This window comes from Eurytemora carolleeae, unplaced genomic scaffold (assembly GCF_000591075.1).
Source record: "Eurytemora carolleeae unplaced genomic scaffold, Eaff_2.0 scaffold62, whole genome shotgun sequence".
Classification (NCBI taxonomy): domain Eukaryota; kingdom Metazoa; phylum Arthropoda; class Copepoda; order Calanoida; family Temoridae; genus Eurytemora; species Eurytemora carolleeae.
Genome location: NW_019396429.1, coordinates 505,417 through 516,928, shown reverse-complemented (window position 1 = coordinate 516,928; position 11,512 = coordinate 505,417). Strand labels below are relative to the sequence as shown.

Below are 11,512 nucleotides of genomic sequence, written 5' to 3'. Positions count from 1 at the left end.
TTGCGGGCTCTGGTTAATTTAACATTTTTTGTAAAATGTTGTAAATAAACATTTACTTAACATTATGTTTCTTAAAAAATTCTAATTTTGATGTGTAGTTTTTTATAGCTCAAACCTGGAAATAATTAAAAACTAACCAAAAAATGAATTCTTCTAAAAAAACATGTTTTCTAATATGATTGTTCCTATTTGATCCAAACAGTTTGTCTCGGCTCCGCAATATTCAAGAGAGGAATTGGAGTATCTGAATAAACATCAATAATTCACATTTATATATATTTTATTAGTGTATAATTTTTTCTCTTGCTTTTTTTGATTACACTGATTCATATCTAAAGGTTTGAACAACTGAGATATAAATAAAATTAATATGTCATTAGAAAAAGTCTGGATAATGGCATGTTGTATTGCAATCTTCTAATCATGTCATTCCTGAGATGGAGGGGGGGGGGGGCTGGGTGTGTGTGTTTTTTCAGAAAGTTGATAAACTGTTTTACCTGATATCTACACATTCGTTGATATCTCTGCAGAAGTTGTATCCGTCCTCCCTCATAATACATTTATGACCAGAACGACAATCCTTATGAGTTTCACATCCAATGCTGTTATTTCCACACCTTGAAAAGTTAACAGTAGGGCTGGGCGTATATCTCATGAACGAACAGTCATTCCCAAGAAATGACGCCCAGTCCTTGAGCTGGGCATGTTTCTACTTTTTATAATCATTTTGTTCCCCTTTGTTCTGTTCGTTCACATGAAATAACTATCGTTCCCTTGAGCTGGGTGAGTTAGTTATTTTTTAAATTGTACTGTTTCGTTCAATTATTAGTTCATTAGTTTTTAGCAAATATGCGAAATAAAGTTTAGTTAAGTCTCATTCATATTTATCTAAAAGGCATTATACAAGTATTCAACAACATTCAAAACCATAATTATTTTGTTTACATTTCAGGCATTCTCAAGCATAAAAATGAAAAATTTTTTTGTTGATTTTAAAACACTGCTGTTTGAAAACAGAATCATGACCAGTCCAACTCACTAATAATTGATGTTATATATGGATAACTAAAGTTATATTGCTGATAATTAATTTATTTTTATAAAGATAAACCCATATTACTTATAGTTTGGGCCACATGCTCTATGACAGCATTTTTCCTGTCCCACTAGACCCGCAGATGAGTGTTCTGATAGCTCCAGTTCACTGAAATATAACTCAACATGCTACAATTAAAATGAGACTCTATGTGTCCCTCTAGTTAACACCTCTTCTTTTTATTGTCAATTGAGAAATGAATTACTAACATACAAAAACTGAGCTTAGAAGTAAATAAATTAATGAAGGAATGTAACAACCCCGTTTTAAGACTTTTATGCAGGGTTTCATCTTCTCAGATTGGGAATATTAGTCATTAACAGGAAAAAAAGACAGAAAGGAATAACAATGAGGACACACTTTTGGGAAGTAAGGTTGTTTTTTTTAAAAACATTTTTCAGCTCCTTTTTTTTAAAACTAACAAATCTTTGTTTTTAGAAGAAACTGAGTTTGGGAAGAATCCTTTCATATACAACCCTCAAACCTGATATCTATTTATTTAATACCCTCCCCACCTTCCTGATCCCTTTCTCTTCTCTTTGCACCCCTCCATCCCTCTGTCTTCATCTAGCAGAGAAATTTAAAATGCAATGTCCACTCTACATCTTAACAGTATCTAGTCTTATCACACTTTTTCTTGTTCTCTAGTGACAGTACATTTCTAAAATGCATGTTTCACCTAAATATTGTGGAATTTTGACATGATTGTGCTGAACATAGGTGATATCCTGGTAGCTTACAGTCAAACTGATCCTTACACACGCCTTCACCATGCCCACATAGTCTGCCTTTAGGAAATTTTTATTTTATTTTTAGTATTAGTTAGAAAGGGTTTTGAATAGTTTTTGAATAGATTTTTTCAGACTCTCTATCCTTTACCACTTTTTTTGGAAAGATAAACGAGATTGCTTTGAAAACTGTTCTCTAATTTATATTTTATACTTTCAGACTCAAAATGTCTTTACTGAGGCCAAGCCGGCCCTTTTTGGCTTTTGTTTACACTTTAACTATAGAAATCTTAGGGGAAACTATCAGTAAGATATATGGAAGGAACTGTAATCAAGATTTGTGAGTGAAGCTCCATTTAAATTGGTACATGCCTAATTCATAACAGTATTCTTTAACCCTTTTTAACATCAATTATTGAGATATCCTTGTTTTTTTTTGTTATCAGAACACTGATTATTCTAAATGGAGGCTTACTGAAGTTAATGGAATGAAAAAATAAATTAGAAAAAATATCTACCTTGAGCACATCTTCTAGTGCAGCAATCATCTTCCTCATCCCAACTTCCATTTCCTGAATTACATAAATAATAAAATTTCAAGGGGAATATATTTTTCAAAGAAATCATTCTTCCTCTCTTAATTTATCCTGAATCAAAACAATAAGCTCTTCCATAAAAAATATGTAATCTTCTATAAAAAGTATTGTGTTGGTTAAATAACACTTGCAAGTTGAAACCCTTAAAAATTCTTTATGAATGGGAGGGTTGAACAAGATGTAAATAGCAAGTTAATATTACTAAAGATCATACTGTAATGAATAAGGTAATCTGGGACCAAATGCAATGAATTTTTGAGGTTGCTGAATTAACTGCCTATCGTTGGTTCAAATTTTAATCAACCATTCAAATCCTTCCTTCCTAACTTTTTAACTTTAATTTGATGGTTCAAATTAGAACTGTCAGTATGTAAATCAGCAAAGTTGCCTAAATTGATTAAATTTGATCCCTGGAATTATCAAAATTAAAAGTTTAAAACCTTTTTTAAACTCTGTCCAGCAGTTGTTGGAACCACATATGAAGGGTAGTTCACAATCTTGATCAGTGTTGCAGTCGCCATCTCCTAACTTACAAGCACCCTGCTCAATGCAGATTAGTAAAAACATAGTTAAAACTCTTATCTTGTCATTTCTAATTTATACTGACCCGAAGAGCAACACTATAAGGCCGTTTTTAAATGTTCAAAGTTTTTAGGGTTTTTAAAGGCTTCACAAGAATCTGAGAAGGGGGATATCTGTAACTTTAAACCTTTTCTTTTCTTAGCAAATCATTAGGCACATCTATCAAAATCTTTATTAAGGCCAAATTCAAGGTTCTGATCCTCAGATCTTTAGATCAAGGGATTTCAATAATAGTCTCATAATTTGGGAGTAGCCCTGTATACAACATGTGGAAGAGCCTGCCCCCTATTTTTAGCAATGGGTCTACTACATACTAGGTACACTAGATGGGCTGATACAAGTAAACACTAGAGTTGTTCAGGTCATGCAATGATTTGTGTCAACCTGACAACAGCTGTCTCCTCCAAGGCAGAGTAGAGGTAGTAAAGATAGATCTGATTCAGATACAAATATCTCTAACGAGATATTGCCCTTAGGAACATCCACAACCTAAAATTATAAGGCAGTAGCTAAAGAGCCCAGCATTGCTCATGAAATTTTTAAGAAAAAAGTTGTTAACCCATGATATTAAGTTTTTTATAGTGGAATTGTATATTATAGGTCCAGGTAGGGATGTTAACGTTTTCATTTTTTAAAAAAACGATAGTATCGTTATGAAAACGATGACGAAAAATAGAAAACAAAATGATCGTTTTTAAAAACGATCATTTTTTTAAAAAGTTTGTTTCTTAAAAATGGTTGTTTTTAAAACGATTGTTTTTAAAAACACTCCTTTTGAAAAACGATCGTTTTTTTAAAATTCGTTGTTCGTTAACGATTGTTAACGACGACCCTTCGTTAAGAATCATTAACAACAACCCTTTGTTAACGATTGTTTTAACATTTTAACTATCGTTAACAATCGTTTTTTCAAAAACGATAGTTTTTTTAAAAACAATTGTGTAAAAAACGGTAGCAAATGGTTTTAATAAAAACGATCGTTTTCAAACACAATCCTTATTCGTTTTCTGAAAGTTAAAAACGAGTGGGTCGTTTTTGAAAACGATAGTTTTTTCTGAAAATGAAACAATCGTTTTTGAAAACGAAACAAAAAACGACGTTTAACAATTGTTTAACGATCGTTTACAAAACGATTAACAACCCTAGGTCCAAGGACCATGTTGTAAAGTGTAATCCATGGTTGGACAACCCTAGCAATCAGTGACATAGCCCGGAACTAGACCAATTAGGTTGTGATAGGTCAGGGTAGGTCAGGGTTACAACAGATTACCTAACTGGTTAGAACATGACCTAGGTCCTCTAGGTCAAGTTAGGTTGGGTTAAGTCAGCTTATGACAGATTACCTAACTGGTCAGAACATGACCAGTCTGCTTAGGTTGGGTTAGGTCAGACTAGTTTGTGCTATGAAGGGTTACCTAACTGGAGGCTTTGTGTTCTGAACCTGACTTGTCCACTCAGGTCGGATTTGGTTGGGATTGGTCAGGTTACGGATTACCTAACTGGACAGTACTAGTTTACCTGAGCTGAAAACTTTAGAATGGATAAACTTTAATCCTGACTTCTTGATCCGAATATCCACTGTGGAAACTTTTCATTTTAGTCCTTAATCCACTCTTTTTCTCTCTCCTTGGATATCCATAAATTGTTTTCCCCAATGAGAGGGCAGGAATAGTTCGTAAACTATATTGACCAATGACAACCATGAAAATAAACTCTATCCAATGAGAGAACTCCGGAATTTCTTAGAAATAAATATTTTTTTTCAGCCATTGTGCAAACTTTTCAGACTTTCAGCAAAGAAAAATATGTAATAATACATTTGTGATTCTGTTTTAACTAATTTTAATCAATGTTAATAAATAAATGGGTGAGCAAACTTTAATTAAAATTATGTAAGCGTCTTTTCAAGAATATTTCTGTTCTCTCATTGGTTGCCCGTTTTTCTCTGATTGGCTGTTACAGTTTCTCAAATGATTTAATATTAATTTGAATTTTATCATTTTTCATACACTTTTAACATAATCTTGCAAGATTATGTTAATCTTGAGATTATCAAAAAGAGAGGATCAAGTATTAATCCAGATATCCACCATTCTAAAGTTCCCAGCTCTGTTTGTTGTAGTTAGGGAGAAAGTCTTGAATTTGTAAAACTTTTATGAAATCAAGTTAAGTCTTCTGAAGTTGCCAGTTGAATTTCAGATGCAAAATTTGTTAGGCTGAATTGCTTTTTGAAGATAGTTAAATGATATCAAACTAATGAGTGACATGGTAATATCTGTAGCTAGGAACTAAACTTTAGTGTGTATCAAAATATGTTTAATGATAATTTGTTCAAACCATTAAATTTCAAGTTATTGTAACAACAACATTAATAGTCCTTACATTTTTTTACTATTTCTAGTCCTTACATCAGAAATTGTGCACCAAATCAATCATTTGAAAATTTTACCAAATCAATTAATTCCGAATGGCCCAACTAGTCATCTTTAATTCTGTCTGCTCCACTTCAGTATTTAATCACTTTGAGATTGGAACAGATTGGGTTAATTACCTTACTGTTCTCATACTGGTTTTAACCTGACCAATTCATTTAGGTTGAATTTGGTCAGGACTGGTCAGGTTATGTCAGATAGTCTACTGGTCGAAACATGACCAGTTCCCTAATGTTTGTTTAGGTCAGGTTAGGTCAGATTAGGTTGGTGTAACTGGCCTTATCCTGGTCTTAACCTGACTAGTTTCCTTAAGTCAGATTAGGTCATGTTAGTTCAGTCTAGGTTGCGTTTCCTAACTGGTCCTAACTGTTTATAACTTGACCCCTAAGTCAGATTAGGTCTTGCATGGTTGGATTACCAAACTGGTATTAACTGGTCACAACCTGACCAGTGCCTAGTCAGATTAGGTTGTATTAGGTCAAATTAGGTCTTTCCAAGTTTCGTCACTAAATATCTCTATACCTTAAAATTTAGATAAAAGCCCCTTTTTGGCCTTGAACGGCAAGAATTTTCAAATATTTAAATTTTTTGAATAGAATTGATATGTAAGAAATAAACACCAAATATTTGGAAAAATAACATTTTTAAAAACATTGATTTTTATGGAATTAATTGATGTAATCTGAAATATCAATGTCAGTATAATGTAAATTTTGTGATGAGTAGAAGTTCTTTTCTACAGCATCTGTTGCAGGTATAGTTAAGTGTGTAAGTATTAATTGATGAATAAATTGAATATGAATAATGGTAATTGATTAAATGGTGAATGGGTCCACTTGATGTTGTAGTGTAGTACAAAATGAATAGATAATTCTCTGTTCTGTGGTTTAAATAGTTTGGTCATTTCAACATCAAAAGTTTGGTCATTTCAACATCCATAGTGATATTATTTTGACGTCGAAAGAAAGGTCTTGAGGACATAAAAAGGGGTGCGTTTTACGTCCCAGCAACGTCCCCAACACTTACAAGATTACGCCCACAGATGTTGCATTGGTAATTGACAACTTCCTTTAGATGTCCCCTGGTTGCTATGGATGATTCTTATTGATTAAAAGTTGCAGGGCATGGCCCATGGAGTTTTGGTATGATCCAAGTAAGTCAATAAGGTATTACAATGAGGTTAGTCTAAGAATGAAAGGTCAATACGGTACAGGAAAGACGTCACTTATCCCAAGACAGTTCTAGGACTAGTTCTAGATCCTCTGCATCCATTGAGAGAGCTCATCAACATGTATATGCTAGTGCTAAGCTCCGGACTTATGATTCAACCATCTCCTTATTCCATAAATATTCTATTTATTAGGACGCCAGCTAAGGTAGAATTGTTCTAAGACAACATTTAATGGATTTGAATTTCCCACACACCCAATGGAGTTCTTGCCGATTACGAGAAGGGTGTTTTGTTATAAAGTTTATGATTTTGTTATGTCAGTGTCCACACTACACATGGGTTCCCTAAGAAAAATGTCAGTCCATTTGGTTCAGCCGTTTGGCCAGTTTTATTTATGCATAAATAAATATTGTGATATGTTTTGTATGTTATATATTTTGATGTTAATATATTTTGTATCTTGATAAGTTTTGATTTGATAGGGTTTCTTGTTTGCTATATCTTGTGAAGGAATGATATTCTGTGAAGATATGTTTTGTATATGTCAGTTTATTGAGATTAGATATTCTGGAAACCCCCCAATGTACGGAAAATGTTGTAACAACTGACAAGCAGAGAAAATCCTTCCACCCCTGACCCTCTCACCAGCAACACTGTCACTTTAGCTTTTGCCAATAAGCAGTTACATTATATGATTATATGAGGATTTTGAGTGTTTGTTTCTATTAAAAAGATGTTTTCCCCACATTGCATTCCATCCTTGAGTAACTAACAATAATAACCCTGGTGTCAGCTATGCAATACCCCTCCCGCCCATCCATCTCCCTAGTTAAGCCACTGACCTGATCAATGCTTGCTGTCTCACATCTACCATCTTTAGTAAACCTAAATTAAAGATTATGTAAGCCTAATCTTGTAGGGATTGAGTGTTTGCGAAAAATGAAATGGGGTGTAGGCTAACGTCGACTTGAATTTTATGGTGTTTGCTAGTAATTTTACTTCTATCTGTTGCGTCTGTAAGGAGAAAAATGGTTAAACATGACTTCTACCTACACTGTAGGACATAGTGTGAATACAAATTTATGTGGTTGCAATATACTATAAACTTAATAGAAACTCATGTATAAAGAACTCAATAAAGGCAACTTTACAAAGAGAAACTCAATATAACAAGCCAGATGGAATCGATTAAAGCACTAACTTTGCACGGACATTTATTTTACATTATTATTAAAATACAAACTGAGGATCAACCGAAGTTAATCCTGGAATCATAGATGGAGCTAATTCTCCTCTCGGAGCTACTGGAGCTGTGATCGACCGCTCTCTTCAGATCCTTCATCAAGACTGACCCTTTTCTCGGGGACAAAATGGACGTTCAGATTGCTTTCTCTTCCGACGAAAGCACCGTTATCCGTGTTCCCCCGATAAGGATTCCCAGGATTTGAACCTTGCTACCCTGGAAATTTCCTCTGGCCGTTGCTACCAGCTCCAGTAGTAACGGGTTAAATACAATCAATATTATTTGTTTGTCCAGTTCTCAAACTTGGGTTGAATGAACTAGGCTATGGTTCTACATCCTTGGTGGGTTTACAATACCACTCAGATCGTGAATAATTCAATTTAATTTAAAACTAACCATTTGTATATTGTAACCTAATATTAGCCAATCTCTTTTAATGCATTCTCATGTAGTTGATGTTTCATAATATTTTTACTTTTTTATCTATATAATAAAGCTATTCACTCATGTATATTTGTTTGTTTGTTAGCAATAGCTTGTCCAACGGCTATAGACCAAATGGGCTGATTTTTTTTCAGGGCACCCATGGATGCCGGAGAGTAACATAGGCTAATAAGATTTAAATTTTTTTTTCAAAAACCGGAAAAGTTTTTTTCAAAAACATTTTTTTTAATCAAAATTTTCTTTAAATTAAAAGAAATTTCTCTCCACTTTCAACAATGGGCACTTCACACCGGCAGCCGTAGTACATTTGAATTCCCAAGCCAGGTCAACCTTTCCGGTCTCAGTTTGTACTGTATCGCCCAAACATTGGGTAAATAAAGCAGACACTCAATAGGACTAGCCGGTCAGACTTTAGGTTGAATTTACTTTACTACAGGGTCAGAAGTGCATGTTCAGCTTGTATACAATTTGACGATTGTTTGGCTGCTAGGTGTCTGCGCTCTTGATGCTTAGGGGTTTGGGAGAGACACACATCAAAATGAGATCTGTTTAAAACTTTGAAATATATACCCAATCTCATATATGTAAGTTTTGGTAAAATGTTGACACAGTTTTATATCAATTTCTCAAGACAGGGACATCAGATAGAATCATATAGGTCTTGATCAACCCCTGAAGTGTCTATAAACCCCATTTTAATATCAATATGTTTTCATATATTAATGTTTTCAAGGACATGCCCGAGCATGGGTATTGGCCGGTAAGGTAGTCATACAATTCTAGTGATTCTAGCTTTTGTCTGCTCCCAAAGCCCGGTACAGTACACAGTGAATAGGGCACGGGTCCTAGGACTGTCTTGGGATAAGGTCTGTTGTAAGTGAGTATCACATCATTGTGATTGGCATTTCTTTGGCCGACTGGAATTCTCCACCAATAGTATTAATCAATGTCCAGTGACGTCACCATGTACGTGTACTGTATAATAATTTCCACAATGTAAATTATGAGTTAAAAAATGAAGACTTGGTATACTTTATCCGACAAAACTTTTAAGGGTACTGTTAGGGATCGGACAAGCCAATATTTCAATAGAGGGTCATTTGAATTTACGTCTACAGTCCATTTAAAGAAATTCTTAACTTACTTGAAAGCATTGCATGTTGTCCCAGATCGTCCTTGCATTAAGCAATGGGTTGCACAATGGACATTTGATTTAGCAACACTTGTCTAACAACAGTTTATGGTTTTGGATTTGGATTCAAAAGATTATATTTTCAAGAATAATATTTGAATGACAGTTTTTCAAAGAAAGATTTTTCAGTGACAGGTTTTTCAAAGAGAGATTTTAATATGAAAGTTTTTTTATAAAAAGATTTTTCAATGAAAGACGACGACAACGTTACAAACATTGGACATTTTATAAATTGGATATTCAATATGATCAGATATTGAAAGACATTTCATAGATCAGACATTTCATTGATCAGACATTTCATTGATAAAAGTTCTTTTAGTCTTATCGTTACGAGGACGGATTCAACTGTACTTTATTCTAATTTCTTACCTTAGTAACATCCCAAAAGGATGGAGTCATATTCAGAGTTCTTTTAAAAACTGATTGTCTGAACCCATAACTCCGACAAACAAGAACTAAATATAAAATATCTATTTATGTATAATATAAAGTAGTAATCTATGTTTGTTTTTTTGTATGTATAAGCATAAATCATGAACCCCTTGAACGATTTGCAAGATTTCTCGAAAAAAGCTTTTAAAAAAACTCATTATTTTTTCGCGAATTTTTTTTTTGCAAAACAGATTACAGCGAAACTTCGCGAAAACATCGAAAATTTTCGCATTTGTTATTTTTCCCTATTTCATTGGAAACCCTACTTTTGAGAAAATGTGACAGTTCATTAGAGTTCATTACAAATAAATTAAGTTTATGAAATTTATTATTACTTAATGGCCTTTTTATGTCCTGGTTTTTTCTTCTTTGAAATAACTCAAACTGTTGAGAAAAAAAGTTTTTGACCTAAAATTATAAATATATTCCAAGAACCCATCTTCTCAGCTAGGCTTTTATCGTATAAGTACGTAAGGAATAGCTTGAGCCTTAAATAAAGAAAAATATGTTTTACCAAATTTCAATTATTTTTTATAAAGATAGAAATATGTTTAAACATCTTGCTGTTTCAAAATTGTTTTATTATGAGGGTATATTTAAACCTGAAAGCCTAACCGCTCCTTTTTTGTTTCATATGAATTATAAATGATTAATAGTTAATACAGAGTACAGACACCCTACACAATTACGTAGCAATTTAATAACAATTTATAGTGTTATTTTTTGAGAATAATTATTTGCTATTTAAGTTGATTTGGAGACAAGAATGTTAAATATGATATTGAGAATAAGGAATTCATTGGAAGAATGTAAAATATTTTCATGGCGGATAAGTTTTAAACCTTTGTTTGATTAAACATGAAATCGCGTTTAAAGGGTGCCATTGTATATGGTACATGTTACTATTGTAAATGGTGAATTAAGGAAAAATTACGTTAACTCTACAGTCCGATTAAGACAAATTGGTAACCATTAATAATCAAACTATTTTATCAAGGAAAACCCCGTCTATAAAAAGGATGTGATTATCTGTTTAAATATTCATCAATGCTGTCCAATCCATTTCTCAGGTCTCTAGTAATAATAATGTTGAGGAGAATAAATTATCCAAATCTAATGATAAAGATATGTATTGTACATATACTTAAACACGCCCACGCACAATACAAAGTCTAGGGATGGGTATCATTTTTGAGAACATTTTTTAAAACATTTTTCAAAACAATAATTTTTTTGTTTCGGGAATGATAGAAAAATATGCATGAACAGTAACCACATATTAATATTTGTCCAATTGACATTTTGTAAGGGAATTCCGTGGGCCGGGGGTGAAGAAGGCTAAACATATTTTTTTACATGGGCAACGGCCAGTGGCGCAACTAGGGGGGGAGGCAACCAAGCTTCGCCCCCCCTCCCTTCAGTCAATTTCACCCCTTCTCCTCCGCTGTTTTCCATCTGTTGCTCCGGTGCTTTGTTGATTGATTGATTGATTGATTGATCTGAGTCTATAAATGATTGATATAGATCTTGATCTTCTTCAGATTCTTCTTCTTGGAGGTCTTCTTCTGAGGTTTGGCTTCTCCTCTCAGTACT

General features: G+C 33.4%; 2 protein-coding genes across 2 annotated transcripts; both read right to left on the bottom strand.

The window, feature by feature from the left end:
- Positions 1-153: 153 nt before the first annotated feature.
- Positions 154-3,222, bottom strand: LOC111703153 (latent-transforming growth factor beta-binding protein 4). Its single transcript, XM_023475028.1, has 6 exons — positions 2,861-3,222; positions 2,343-2,396; positions 1,776-1,884; positions 1,121-1,204; positions 498-617; positions 154-244 (listed from the first exon to the last, which is right to left on the bottom strand). The coding sequence occupies exons 1-6, from the start codon at positions 2,985-2,987 to the stop codon at positions 154-156; spliced, it is 585 nt and encodes a 194-aa protein (XP_023330796.1). The 5' UTR covers positions 2,988-3,222.
- A 137-nt stretch (positions 3,223-3,359) lies between these two features.
- On the bottom strand, positions 3,360-10,366 carry LOC111703152 (uncharacterized). Its single transcript, XM_023475027.1, has 5 exons — positions 10,328-10,366; positions 9,857-9,942; positions 9,437-9,519; positions 7,448-7,490; positions 3,360-3,491 (listed from the first exon to the last, which is right to left on the bottom strand). Exons 1-5 carry the CDS (start codon positions 10,356-10,358, stop codon positions 3,360-3,362), a joined length of 375 nt encoding a protein of 124 aa, XP_023330795.1. The 5' UTR covers positions 10,359-10,366.
- Between the last annotated feature and the right edge of the window lie 1,146 nt (positions 10,367-11,512).